This window comes from Sceloporus occidentalis, unplaced genomic scaffold, assembly GCF_023333645.1.
Source record: "Sceloporus occidentalis isolate IW3139 unplaced genomic scaffold, rSceOcc1.0.p SCAF_1, whole genome shotgun sequence".
Classification (NCBI taxonomy): domain Eukaryota; kingdom Metazoa; phylum Chordata; class Lepidosauria; order Squamata; family Phrynosomatidae; genus Sceloporus; species Sceloporus occidentalis.
Genome location: NW_028316981.1, coordinates 52394851 through 52410159, shown reverse-complemented (window position 1 = coordinate 52410159; position 15309 = coordinate 52394851). Strand labels below are relative to the sequence as shown.

At 40.3% G+C, this 15309-nt stretch overlaps 1 protein-coding gene across 7 annotated transcripts in view; it reads left to right on the top strand.

Moving 5' to 3' along the window:
• CUNH3orf22 (chromosome unknown C3orf22 homolog) overlaps positions 1 to 15309 on the top strand; it is a 108188-nt gene that overhangs the window by 3192 nt on the left and 89687 nt on the right. For 6 of the 7 annotated variants that reach the window (XM_089521222.1, XM_089521212.1, XM_089521192.1 and 3 more), the window contains 7 exons: positions 3374 to 3483; positions 4832 to 4954; positions 6559 to 6635; positions 8483 to 8700; positions 10598 to 10763; positions 11639 to 11845; positions 12300 to 12461. In XM_089521222.1, coding sequence (XP_089377348.1) covers positions 3385 to 3483; positions 4832 to 4954; positions 6559 to 6635; positions 8483 to 8700; positions 10598 to 10763; positions 11639 to 11845; positions 12300 to 12461 — 1052 coding nt within the window. In that variant the 5' untranslated portion in view covers positions 3374 to 3384. Of the gene's footprint in view, positions 1 to 3147; positions 3484 to 4619; positions 4955 to 6558; positions 6636 to 8482; positions 8701 to 10597; positions 10764 to 11638; positions 11846 to 12299; positions 12462 to 15309 lie in introns of those variants that run through there. The other variant, XM_089521202.1, reaches the window with a different exon arrangement.

Sequence of the window (15309 nt, the reverse complement as noted above, 5' to 3'; positions counted from 1 at the left end):
CTAGCTCCTTTTTGCTCCAGTTCAAAGGGCCAGAGTGTGGCCAGCTTGCTGCCACTTCGGAGGCATGTGTTGTCAAATTGGCATACCTCCAAAGTAGATGGAAGCCACTTCATTTATTCTGGGCCATAGTTGCCAACCTAGTCCTGGCTGACTGGAGTAAATGTCCACCAGAGGACCTGAGTGTACAGGGAGGATTATGTAAGAGGAGGTGATCCTGTAGGTAATCTGGACACAAATCATGTAGGACTTTAAAAGTAATTACCAACACTTTGCACCTTGCCTGGAAACTAATTGGCAGCCAGTAGAATGATTTGAATATTGCTGTAATATGATCACTCCTAGATGTTCTAGTAATCAATCTGGCTGCCACTAACTGAGGTTTCCTAACTTGGTGCAGAGGTAGCCCAATGCAGAGAACATTGCAAAATCCAGCCTTCAATTTACCAGTATGTGCAGTACCATCTTTAAGTCCTCCAACACTAGGAAGGGGCACAGCTGGCATATCAGCCAAAGCTGATAATAAGCACTCCTGGCTATTGCATCTATTGGAACTGTCATTTGGAGCAATAGATCCAGAAGCACTGCCAAGCTGTGAACACAGTCTTTCAGGGGGAGTGTAATGCCATCCAGGACTGGTTGATACACCTCCAAAACAAGGATAGGACCCTTGATAGTAAGCATATTTGTCTTGTCTGGATTCAGCTTCAGTTTGTCTTTCCTCATCCAGCCCATTACCTCCTCAAGGCATTCATTCAGAGGAGACACATTATCCTTAGCTGAGGCTGTATTTAAAGCCATGGAGAAATATATTTTGGTGTCATCAGCATACTGATAGCACCCCACCCCATGCCTCCGGATGATCTCCCCCAGCAATTTCACGTATATGTTGAAAAGCATTGGGGATAGGATAGCACCTTGTGGTATCACATATAACATCTCCTTTTTTTGAGGAACAGCTATCCCCAAGCACCACCATCTGAAACCTGCCCAAGAGATAGGACCGGAACCACTGAAGTACAGGACCTAAGATTCCCAAATCCCCCAGTTTAGGGCTTTGTATGTCAACAGCAGCACCTTAAATTGAGCTTGGAAGGAAATTGGAAGCCAGTGCAGTTCTTGCAGGATTAGTGTTATAAGGTCTCTAAAACTCACACCTGACATTAATCTGACTGCTGCATTTTGCACTAGCTACAGCTTCCAAACACTTTTCAAGGGAAGCCCCACATAGAGTGTATTACAGTAGTCTAATGGATAGGTAACTAAGGCACGTTACAGAGCGGCCAAAATGGGCGCTCTGCCGGCGCCGCTGGTTGCTGTGTCCGGGAACCGTAGCGGACAAACCGCACGATTCCCGGATGCAGCAAAAAGAAGCCGCAAAAAGCGGCTTCTTTTTGTGCCCCAGAAGTGGCGGCGCAAGTCGCTAGTCACGCACTCATAACATCACTTGTGTTGTGTGATATGCGGCCACTAAGCGGCCGCGACATCAAGATGGTGGCGCCCGTATAAAACGGGCGCCACCATTTTGTATGCGCCGAACGCGTACTAGGGTTAGGGGCATCCGGAAAGGACACCCCTTTCTAACCCTAGTATGCGCTTGCCACGTACTTTACACCCATGCGGAACGGGTTTAAGACATGAATCACTGTGGTCAGATCTGCTTTCCCTGAGAAAGGGCGTAACTTGTGTACTGGCTGAAGCTAGGCAAAGGTCCTCCTGGCCACCACAGCAACCTGGAGTACTGCTGAGTCCTAGAACACCCATAAGTTATAAAACTGATCTTTCAGAGGGAGAACTACCCTATCCAGAACCGGATGTGATCCTAGTCCCAGATTGGTTTTCCTACTGACCAGCAATAATTCCATCTTGTCTGGATGAAGCCTCAGTGTACTTGTCCATGTCCAGTCCGTTACTACATCCAGATAATGACTTAGTGCTACCACAGGCTCTTTGGCATCAGTTGTAAAGGAGAAATGGACACCCAGCCCTAAACCTCCAGATGACGTTTCCCAGTAGCTTCATGTAGATATTGACAAGCATAGGGGAATTTACTGTCAAGTCAGCTTTTACTTGTGGCAGTGTTATGAATGAGAGGCCTCCTGTGCCATGGTCATCAACAGCCCTACTCGGGTCTTGCCAAAAAAAGTAATACTTTTATCAGGATGACAGTTAATATTTCAGTAGCAGTTTACATTTGGTTGACTTCTCTGATGACTGCTTGATTGCCTTTAAAATTATTCTGATAATTGTATAGCTTTGTTTTTCATTGTACATTTCTTTTGGTAAGCTGCTTTGAGCACTTTGGAATAGTATTTTTAATTGTTTTCAGTGCTTAATTGGAATAGTTTTTCCCTTTACAGAATTATTGGAAACAAAATATTAATTTCCACATTACTGTTTTCTGTCAAAATGAGGAAGAACAACTGTCAGCTCTCAACATTAATAGCTTTAACATCCACGGATTTGATTATTCATGAGTTTGTCAGGAGAGGGAGAGGAGAAAGGGATGAAAGCAAGAGAAAGAGAAAATGGATTCCTTCCTTGTACTCTGCCTGACACCACGTGCTCCCTAACCATGGGAGAAAAAGGCAGGCAGGGAAAGTGGGCAGAGAAAGAGGCAGGCAGGGCGAGTCCCTTTGGCAGCACTGCCGCTGCATCTCTCCTCCCTATTTCCTCAGTGCCCCCAAAAGAGTCCTGCAATGGAGGGGCTCCATGGAGATTCACATTATTTCTATTTTCACATGGTTTCACAAGGTTCTTGCAACGCTAACCCCTGCAAATGTACATGGCTGGCTATATTTGATATTTTCTTCTTGGTTTTGGGTACTATTTATATTTTTGTTCATATCTTCTGAAGTAAAGAAATGCATCCCTTAAAGTATTTGTTATACAGCTCTGTTCTCTACCAAACTGAAATCTACCTCCTTATGCTGCCTGACACAAACCACAAGGTGTCCTTTGCAGAGTAATCTTTTTTACTCTATTGATGGCCATATTTCCCTATAGGTATTCTTGCCAAAGGTTGCATGTTGGTAGCAGGCTAAAGTCAGCAGTGGACACCAGATGCAAAAGTGAAAAGGTCACTTCTTTTTACAGTAGGCCCTTGGTACTGGGGGTTGGTTCCAAAAAGCATCTTTGGTTCTGAAAGCATGTAAAAATCCAAGTAGATAAATAGGAACCACTTCGGTGGGAAGGTAACAGCATTTTGTGCAATCATGCTGGCCACACAATCACAAAGTCATCTTTGACAACGCTGACTCTTTGGCTTAGTAATGGAGATGAGCACCGCCCCCTACAGGCGGATGTGACTTGACAACATTTACCTTTTTTATTACCTTGTGTAGTTTTCTAATTTTCTTTCTGTTAAACATTTTAGTCAAAAGAGAGATGAATTTTCCAAAATATCACTTCAGCATGGCAAGAATAATCACTTACTCTGAAAAATTCAATGTTTACTTCGTTCTACAAAAAGATTTTGCAATCAAGGTAAAATTATATATTGCTGTTTTTATCTCAACTGCTTTTTTGTGAGAAAACAATAAAAATAAGAAGATAGTTTTAAAAACTTTCTGTCTGGGATAAATGAATTCTATAATTTTGAGCAGTATGAACCTATGGGACTAACTTGTAACAGGAGTATGATCATTAAAAGAAAAATTTGGAAGACAAGAATTTTGAATGGGAAAACATCATGGGGTTATTTGGCCTTTTCCTCAATCTGTCATTTAATTGCAAACTTGGGGGAGGTTTTTAAATGCCTATTTACGTGAACAATATGCTGCTCTAAATTCTACTGTGTACTGTCTATCATCACCTGAATAAATTGGTTTGGGAAGGGACTATTTTGAATTTTATTGTATTTTCTATGTATTTTAATTGCTGTAACCCGCCCAGATTCCTTGTGATTGGGCAGACTATAAATTATTATTATTATTATTATTATTATTATTATTATTATTATATTAAAATCAGTTTTATCATAAATCTTGAACAAAATGTGTTTTCCCCCAGTGTTACAGATGTATTTAGATATAAGAGGGATGTGCATTAGAATTTGAATACCACTGTCACTGATTCATATAAGTAGACCCACATACTTACAGAGTCAGTAGATTTTTGAGGAAAAAGTAACTATGGCATTGTTGTGTGCCTTCAAGTCTTATGGTGACCCTAAGGTGAACTTACCATGGGGTTTTCTGGGGCTGAAAGTGTGACTTGCCCAGTGAGTATCCACTCCAGTGTCCTAGTCCAGTGCTCAAACCACTACACTGCATTGGCTCTCAGTTCTATAGTATACTTTCCCCATTTCTAAACATATTTAATTATCATAAGTAATTCTTATAACAGTATACCTTTCCTTAAACTTAACACAAGGATTTTAAAGTAGCCTGCCATGTTGGTGGGCAACCATTAACGCACTGCTTCTAAAACTATCTGATGCAGCAGACTGGAAATTATTTTCCAACATTCAGAGACCATCATCATATCTTTGTCATATTATTATCATACAACCATAGTTTCTTGGAAATACACCATAGACTGTCAGTCTTGTCACTAGTCTGTGGATACCACTTTGAGTAGCTCTACACTAGTGTTTTTTTTTTTTTTTTTTTTTACTTTAGTTTGCCTTCGAGAACAAACTCCTAGAAATGTCAGATCCATACTGTTGGAGGATACAGTCTTACTTTCAGATACCACATATAGCTTGAGTATATTTTAAACAAAGTTGTGTTGCTTGCATTAAGTACATGGTCAGTGCCCTGTGTCTGTTGGTTGTTTTGTTTTCTCTAAGGTTATTAATAGATTATTTGAAGTTACTATTTGTTTTCTTGAGGTTTACAACAAGAACTATGTTGAGATTTGCTCAGTAGAAAATCGTGGTTCTGGACGGTTAACATTCATATCATTCAACCCAGTAAAAGATGAACTCATAAGCGGTGGATTTAAAGGAGTTAAGGTATGTCATGATTTCTTATTTAATGTAATTTAATTTTGTGAATACTAGTTACTATTACTGAAGGAGTATCTTCCTACAGTAATTTTGTAGGCACAGCATGAAGCTATTGCAATTCGGATAGCACATGCCCCATGATTTTTCTTTTTAATCACAACATATAAAACATTTTGCCTTATGAGTCTCTCACTGAAATTCTTATTCATCAGTAACATCTATGTTACTGTTACTGCAAGACCAGGCCCCTCATATTTGATTTTAAAAGGATGCTGAAGTGAGTAACCAATGAGTGACCTGGAAAGGTGATCCCACTGTGGAAACGTGGCCATGCCATATTTGGAAATCCAGTTGGCTCTAGCAAAGGAGTTAGCATCAGCTTAATCCCTTTTGTGTATGGAGGGGGATATGGGATTCTGGCCAAAGAAGGTGACTGAATACACAGACAAAGAATGCTTCTCCAGCAGCAAGGGGTTTTCCTTTGTCTGAGATGTTCACACCAATCATTCAAACATTTGCTCCATCTCTTAACCATTCTTCTCTCCTGGAAACCCATTTTGCAGCAAGTTAATCCATTCATTCCTTGATTACTGCCCCAATATCTGATTTTGAGTATATATACCAGTGCCCGCACACTAGCAGTTTGGTGTAGTTTGTAACCAGGCAGGCACTGTGTCGGTTTTTACTAGGTATATCAGTAAGCCGGCCACTCCACTTGCCTCAGCAGCTATTGAGCCGTCTCTGTTCCAGATGCCCATCAATTTGAACCACAATTCAAGATTGGTAACGTATCATCATTAGCAAGGCCTCCAATATTCACCTTGTCTCATCTTTGCTTTGTTAGTTCTTATGTGTGTGCATGAGTCCAAAACCTATTTGGAATTGCCTCTGGAGTTTTGTGTGATTTGGAACCATTATAAATTGGGTTAAGATCCCAAGGCTGACTGTTCACTGGCCAAAAATATAATTTGAGCAATTAAAATTTCCCTAAAACCTATTAATTTGTGGGTGCCCTCCTGGGACTCCAGCATTTGGGTAACATTACTTTTCCTTGAATTGTTTTGAATATGCCATTTGATACATGCTGGATTTGCATTTCATACAAGTATAATTGAACATAATAGGGAATTAATGAAATATAAATTTCTTTCCACTGAATTGTTGAACTAGTGGGTTAATCTGAAGAAAGAAGAATTTGATTGTACTTCATGAGTGTGCAATTGTATAAAACCTTCATCTCTCCTTTATGATGTTTGGCTCAAAAACAGTTGCTTTTGAAAATAGATTTCTTTGTTCACTTACATTTTATAACACATATAACTTTGTTGGTTTCAGTTCTCTAAACATGTATAATTATTTAATGAAAAGGAATACTATAAAACATATTTCATAATAGGTCAACTATTATTGTAACAGCAATTTAAAATCATGAATGATTTGATCTGTAAAAAAAAACTTTCACACTTAGAGCTCAATTCTATATATGCTTATTTGCACAAACATAAACATGTTCCACGTAGCCTGCATAGAATTGCTGTCTTAAACATCATGATCTGGAGAACATTTAAGTTTATCACGTTAGTTTATAGATATGTATTTTTCTTATTTAGACCTGGAAATTTAAAGAAACGGAGCTTCCAGAACAGTGTGCTCCTGTTCCAATGTACAAGTACAGACTTTTCCCCAGGTACTTGAGTATAGTTTCAATTTAGATACATGTATGTGTGTTCCCTGTAGTATACATATTTTGTATACATTTATATCTGACTACAAAAAAATACGTGGGAGTATGACTGTGAGAAAGGCATTCTTAATTGTTTATTATTTGGAACTTAAACTAGCAATACCTTCATTTTGCAATACTGAACTGATTGTTAATTATAGTGTACTGGATGGTTCCAGTTCAAAACTCACCTGAGCTATGAACTCACTAGGTAGCTTTAGGCAAGTCTACTTAATTTTATCTTTTTGGTTCAATCCTTTCACCATACATTTTGTATACATCGTTTTAGATTTGATATGAAGAGTACTGAAATACTATTTCTGAAGTGCTTGTTGATAAAACAGTATCTAAATCCTTTTTATTACTAGTTCCCCTTCAATTATATTTATTCTGACTATAGATGTGTAGTGCAACACTTCTCCATTCTTGATGATGCTATACTTTCAGTTTTGTAGCTTTGTTAATTATGAGCCCCAAAATTTGAAATCCCCTCCAAACTTGTGCTAAAGTTTTGCAATTATTTTCCAGTGTTTTGAAACAATATCCCTCCAGTGCATTTTGAACACCCTCACAACTGAGATAAAGACACATCAACACAGAGACAACTAATGTTGTGCAATTCACTCTAAACCTATGCCAGAATTTTCCAATTGTTTTGCAACTAAATAAAATAAAATAAAATAAAAAGTTTTCCAAGAGCACCTGTCAGACTTGAGCAAACTCAGAACCAATGTGCATCAGAGTCCAGTGTATTGAAACAGCAAAGAACTTTATTGAATACACATAGTCAGAAATTCACCAGTCAGCGTTTAAGCCAGAACTGCCCCCCAACAGCCAAGCAATACATTAAAACCCCAAAAATCTAAACACCCGCACTCCATACTGGCACCAAAACTAGCTCCCACTTCCTATTCCCTTAGCTTCATTCCCCCTACTAGCCAGTCCCCCTTTTCAACCTTCTGACCAACCCTATCTCTTTCAGGCTCAAGTATTTCTACCATCCACCCCACTTTTCATCACTACCAGACACCACCAACCCAACTCAGCCCACATCTTACACATTCCAAACCTATTGTTCCCAAAACTATTCCATCCCCCCATACCAACTAGCTATCCATTTACTCATAAGCTGCAGCAACTATTAGCCTACCCATCAGCACCAAGCAAGCTAGCATGTAGCATATAATGTAATTTATCATTTGAAAAGAAAACATGAACAAGAAATTCCACACGTATTGGCCACATATTCAGAATTCTGACAGAATCCATGCATGCATGCATGGTTCTAACATAACCATAGCTGAAAAATGGGTGTGTCAGACTAGGGTTGCTAGTAAACCTCAAAGTTCCACTGTTATAATGATATGAACATATATGCCTAGGTTATAACTATAATACTGTGGTAAAAAGCTGAAATCCATCTATGTTTAGATAATCACAGTTGTTGAAAAATAATAAAATCTTCAATTAATCTCTAGATCATTTTGTATGAGTGCTAATAGAACTACCCAATATAGATTTCATAATTTATTATATAGTAAATACAGTTTGCTATACATTTACTAGTGCATGTTGCATCTGTGAAATCTTATCCCTTTGAAGAGATCTAGGGAATCTTCTTAACCTTTGATCATGTCGGGGGGGGGGGGCAGAACAAAATAATTATTCCAGGAGAGTTCCATGTTTCCTACTCAACAGTATCAATCAGTACAAAAACACATTTTCTCTATATATCTCTTTTTGACCATGGTCTGTTTTTAAAAGCATTTTCACATTGCAATGTTTCAATAATGTTTTACTGTACAATACAGCACAGAATATCCGTATATGGGAAGAAGCTGGTGTACAAATATGGATTTTGATGTCCTTATGCAAAGATACTACTGCTTTTCCGATGGCCACTTCTACTGTTATGACATCAATGGGAACATGCTACTTGAGATATTAAATGCACATGAAACTGCTATTCTTTCCTGTGTTTACTCAGCTGATACTAGACTTTTCCTAACTTCCTCCAAAGGCAGTGAAAGTAAGTTCACTCAGAAAAAGAGCCCCTAGCCTAAACATATCTTCATACTTACCTCTTTATTTGATAGCAGATTTTATTAAGTATAAATGTGCCCCATACCCCCCACATTTTCAGCCCCAAAATGGCAATTGCCCCCAGAAGCACCTGAAGGCATGCAAACTGAAGTATAATCTTTCCCTCTGGGCCTTTTTTGTTTGTTTGTTTGTTTGTTTTGAGGGGAGGAGTAATTTTTTAAAAAATTACCTTTTGGACCTTTGAGACATCTGAGGTGGTTGTAAAATTATATTTAAATGGCAAGTTGTACAGTTTCTTGTTTTGTGACAAAAAAAAAATCAGGTTGGGGTATTCAAGAGTGCAGAAAAGCTAAACAGAATCAAATTGTACTGTGTTTTGTATCAAGCAAAGGTTGACCTTACTTTGTACTCTCCTTCATACCAGCTGTGTCAGTGCTCATAATATCATGCGGGGGGGGGGGGGGGATTAAATTTATGGTACTATTAGATTTTTGTTCTTCATTCTCTTCTTCCCAAGTCCTCAGTTTTGATTTATTCATCACTGCCATTGTTCAGTCAGTTGTGGAAGCATTTATTCTCTTTCACAAAATCAATACAAGAATCATGAGATATCCAGAAGGATGGATAGTGTGATGTTTCTTTTAAGGATTTACTATAGGAGATATTCTGGGATTGGGGGTGGCTATCTATAGGAGTTAACACTGAGCACACCAGTAGCATTGTTTGATGTTATGGCTTAGAGAAGGGATTTGCACTAGTGAAGGCAGTGGGACTTTTCAGATATATTCCAAGATTTACAGTATCTTTGGTAGAATGCTGTTGTTAATTTTGTTGTGTGCCTCCAAGTCATTTCCAATTTATAGCGACCTAAGGTGAAAGTATCCAGGGGTTTTCTTCTCAAGATTTATTCAGAGAGGTTTTGTCATTGCCTTCTTCTGGGGCTGAAAGTATGTGACTTACCCAGGATCACCCAGTGTGTGTCTGTGTGAGTGGGGACCTTGGTCTCCAGAGTCTCAAACTACTACCATCATCTGTAGATTATGGGTTTGATTCAGATTTTTTTTTCTGTGAACAGAAGAATGTTTGGAAAAGGTCCTTCTATTCATGAAAAACGGTGCTCAAATTACAGGCAGGAAAACAGGAAGATTTCTATTGGCTTGGACCCTGAGAGGTCCCAGCAGATTGGAGATGGAAGGAAGTTGCTGTTCTGCCTTCCTCTCCCCTGCCTTCCTTCAGAATCCCTTCTTCAAGACTGTGAATCCCACATAAATAAGGTGAATTGTGCTGCAGTGAGTTGAGGAGGAAAGAGGGATCACCAGAAATAAGGTGGCTGTGATGGGTCAAACAATTCAGTAATGTTTCCCAATTTTTCTAAAGGATTTCTGGGCTAGGGTGAGGGTCCTTTCTGCCACTCAGTTTCTTCTGACACTTCTTAAGAATCAGTCCTGTTAATCTGCAAACCAATTTATCCCTGGGTCCTCTAAATGTTATCTGAATTTTATCCTCTCCACCAGCACTACTCTGTAAATTGAAGTGTCTCCAAATAAAGTAAGGGAACCATATGGCCCCACTCCAGTAATTTAAGCACAGAATATCTATGGATCTTGACAGAAAAAGCAATGTGAAACTGGAGAGTGGACTCTCCGTCTCAGTCATGCATATAACCACAGAGACATGGTAGAGAGTTCCAAGTAGAAGAACCACAGAAGACCTTTGAATTAGAGGTAGAGAGTACATTACGCTTGCCTGTAAACTGGTAAAACAAAAACTCCCTATAACTCACTCCAAACATTTTGAACCCAAGCCAATAATATTTGTAACTCAATTATCACAGCATTTTTAAATGATTTTTGTCCCCCCCCCCCTCTTTTTTTTATACCCAGTAAAATCTTGGAATGACCAAGGCTGCTTGCTACATGTATTTCAAGGTCATTCCGACAGTGTCACAAAGCTGCTGCTCCATCCAAGCACTACTACTTTATTTATCTCTGGATCTCTAGATGGATCAGTCAAACTCTGGTCATTTGAAACAATGGACATTTTTTACAGGTAATGTAGTCCAGTTTGTAAACATACAAGGTTTGGCTGCAGAGGTACTCTTTCAGAGGAGAAAGGCCCTCTCAACCAAAATAATTAGTACTTTATATACAAGTGTGTGGTACTATTTCTTGACGGTGTAATTGCGTGCATACTTGGTTGGGAATAGGTTTCACAGAACTCATAGAACTCACTGGGGAGTAGACTATGGGGAGAGGCCTTTATATTTACACAGATGTTTGACAATTCACCTTGGTTTTAGTGGAGGGGCTTTTAACAGAAGGTATGCTTTTACCAATGTGTGTTTTATTTCTTTGTGTTTGCTTTTTTAATGTTTTCATTGTATTTGCTATATTCAGTTTTATTAGCTGCTGTGGGTCCAATTTTGTATGGAAGGAAATATGTAAATACACATATGTCTCAGGCCAATACAATTTGGCCGCCTCCAGATGTAGCATTATAGAATCATAGAGTTGGAAAGGGCCTCATGGGTCATCAAGCTCAATGCAGGATCTCCAACAAAAGCATCCCCAGCTATCCAGCCTCTTTTTGAAGACGTCCAGAGAAGGAGACACCACCACCACTCTGATTGCTTCCTTTGGCAAATGGCTCTTACTGTCAAGAAATTTCTTTTGATATTCAATTGAAATCTACCTTCTCCTGTTATCCTAAGACAGTATGTGCCAGTGGCTATGGATGATAAAGACTGTGGTCCAAAACATCTGGATAAACCTGGGCTGGGAAATGTTTGTCATTACTACTGTTTTAATGAATTTGACAAACTTTGGGGATATGCATTTCAATCCAATCTCTTCTGTAGTATGTACAAGGCAGCTGTCTTTTCTTTTTTTCTCATTTTCTGTACAATAATATTCTTTCATATCTAGCATATCACTGTTTCAAGAAGGAGTACTTTGGATTGGCATAATGGAAGATACATTTCTGTACTGCTGTTCTGCCCGCGGTCTTCATATATATGATCTCAACTCATTTACCAGCTTTTGGAGTCATGTCAGTAGTCCAATAAGGAATCTCTACCTCTGTGGTGCTGATGGAAAATCTAGTAGAGTAGTTGCAATGGGTGTTGACAACAGGTATGTTGAAATGTTAAGAAAAACAGCAAAAGCTGAATTTTTTGTATAATGAATAAAACAATGAAAAGTCAGAATATCTGGACATGAACCACATTTCAAAAGGGAGAGTAATGTTATCTTTGTATCTATTTTGATATCAATATCTAGACATGACTTCACTGAAGCAAATAGTACTCTCCTTTTAAAAATGGAGTTTTAGAATGGTTGCTTTTTAAATGACAGCTCTCAGAAACCCCCAGCTTGCATGACCAATGGCCTTTCTGGTAGAAGAATTCTGGGAGTAATAATAATAATAATAATAATAATAATAATAATATAACCCACCCCCCTTTCCAAGCTCTGTTTTTATGAGAATGAAAAAGAGGTGGTTTTTTTTTTTAATGCTCTCATGTAAACCATAGCTAACTCACAGGCTTAAAAATTTTAATATTTATTTCTCTGTTTCTTTTTAAAGCTTAAGGATATTCTCTCTTCATAATGGGACAAGGTTATGCACAGTTCTGCCGCCTCTTTGTCCCTCTGTTCTCCACCCACTTCTAAGCTTTACCTATAATCGAGCTAGTGGAACAATTTATCTTCTCTTGACACCTACCGATATATGGGTCTATACAGCAAGGTAATGAAATTATGGCATTTAACACTTTAATAATCGAATAGAATAGTATAATTCATAAATGGCATGAGGGAACATAACCCAGATGATTTTAGATTGCTCCTCTGCACATCCATAGAATGACTCTTCATGGTGTCTACCTCAGTCTATTTACATTCCAAGTCATAGCAGTGTTTGTCTGGAGTATCAGTATTCAATGAAGATGCATCTAAAGAAGTAGTATAAGTCTAAGGCTGCTTCCACAGTGCAGAAATAATCCAGTTTGATACCACTTTAACTGCTGTGGTACTGACTGAATGATATGGAATTCTGGGAATTGTATATTATTGGGGCATCAAAACTCTCTGACAGAGAAGGCTAAACATCTCACAAAACTGGATTATTTCTGCAGTGCAAATACAGTCTATGAAAGCTTATGCCACACATTCTTTCTTGTAGTTAGTCTCAAAGGTGCTACAAGATCTCTTTGGCCTGAAATAGATGGGCAGGAAAGAGCAGCTTCCGGCCACTTTGGGGAAGGGGCGTGCAGACAACAGATGCCCCCAGAGTTGCTGGAAGGCATGCAAAGAGCTCACCCAGCTGGGAAAAGCTGGCACAAGAAGGAGTCAGGAAAGTCTTTTCTTTGCCAGTATCCCATTTGGGACCGCAGTGGTGGCATCCTGGATCGAGACTGGGCTATATGGTTGTCATGGGGCTGTGTTGGGGTGACCGGGGCTGGAGTGGCCAGAGGCTGCTCCAAGCTGCTGGTGTGCATGACCCCTTTGACTATCAGTCTGTTTACATTATGTTAAAATACTCCTATTGATGGAGAATTAGGGAAATTTCGAGAATTTACGTTGCTGACATGTATAAAAAAGAAGTCAGGAAATACATCTGTGTTGATTCTCTAGTGTATAGGTCAACATGGAGACTAGGGATTTTCCTTGACTTGAATCTTCTGTTTGCAGAGTCTTATGAAATGATTATTCTATAGGCTGAAAAACCCACAAAAACAATGGTTATTCTAGTTTTAAAATGTGATGGCATTATACTGACAGCAGACAATGGAGGTTTTCTAGGTAGCTATGGCACAGTACAGACTGCCGTTTTTTGGTGCCTGTTTTTCCTCCCAGGGAAGCCACAGCTGCCAAACCGCACAGCTTCCCTGCGGAGGAAAAAGAACCTGCAAAAAGCGGGTTCTTTCCCTCCCTGCACCAATTACGTTGTGAGTGCACCAATGGCGCACCCATGACGTAACTGGTGAGGTGTGACATGTGGACGCTATGCATTATGTCATAATGGTGGCACCCATATACACAGAGCACCACCATTATTGCGCCACCATTACGCCATTATACAGGTCTTCCAGGCATCTTTGTCTTTTCCTACTGCCTTCTACCTTACTAAACATTATTGTCTTTTCTAGTGAGCCATGTCTTCTCATGATATGTCCAATGTGCAACTTCCAAACTCTACTCTAGAGTTTATTTTTAAGGGATTTCTGTCATCTTGGCTTCTAGGGAAAGTTCAGGCTTGATTTGCTCTAGGATCCATATATTGGTCTTTGCCTCAGAGGGAAGCCGCCATGGAACAAATACCATACACAGCAGTTGGAAGAAAAAAGGCCACAACTTTATTTAACACAACAATAACAAGCAAATGTAGGGTTGGCTGTAATTCATGAGGTCTGGATCTGTCATCCATCAGCCCCTGACTGAATGGATGAACCAAAGTACTTGGTCTCGGCCAAACTTCGGGATGGCAAGGGATAGACTAGTTAAGCGCCCATCTGTTCCGATAATTCATCATGTGATTGAATGCATCTCCACATATGCGCATCATCGCATCTTTATCACATGTCAACGGGGAACGCTGTATCGATGTTACTCCCGCAATGGCAACACTGCATCGCTCACAGCACCCCCGTGTCCCCATTGGACTCCTGATCCAGCGCTATGCAGCCCTGGAAACCATGCCCACCAGATCCGAGACCTAGGCAACCGCCTCCAAAGTTATGACAGCAACTCTCTTCCCACAGAAGGAAGGAGGGTGGGTGAGCCGAGCTAGCAGTGGCACCGACCAGGGCGCCTCATGGCCTTAAATAGGCCTGTGCTTCAATGGGAAGCCAGGATGGGGCAGAGGACTCACCTCCCAGCCTCCCCACCAATCCTGGGTGGCGCCACCTGATGACTGCCCAATTGGGAGGCACTTCCACCCCCGCCGCCTTCTGGGACTCGTAGTCCCCATTGGCATGTGCGGAAGTCCCTCCCTTCCCCCTAGCACTGACCAATCATGGCTCGGGTGACCACGCACAAGGGTTTTGGGGGCCGCCCAAGCCGGGCTCTCCCCAAGCAGCAACTGGGCCATCCCGCCAAGGCGGGCAGCCTCCTTTCTAGCAGTTTACAGTAGCCATAAAACTTTTTTCCAGCACCAAATTTCAAATTAGTTGATTTTCTTCCTAGAATCATAGAATTGGAAGAGACCACAAGGGCCATCCAGTCCAACCCCCTGCCATGCAGGAATTCACAATCAAACCCTCCCTGACAGATGGCCACCCAGCCTCTGTTTAAAGACCTCCAAGGAAGGAGACTGAACCACACTCTAAGGGAGTGTGTTCCACTGTCAAACAGCTCTTACTGTCAGGGATGATGGGAGTTGTAGCTCTTCACCTCTGGCTCGAACTCACCACCTTGTTACGCACCGGCGCTGACCAGTTTTGGCCAGTGGTTAAAGCTTTGCTCTAAAGCAGCAGAGTTACAGAGAATAGGCTGAAGACCCTGACAAACTCTCCAAGCCTTCTCACTCTTGCTTCCACAGAAGTCTTCCCACTTCTTCAGGATCCAGCTGGCTCTTGTATCTTCACCCAAGACAC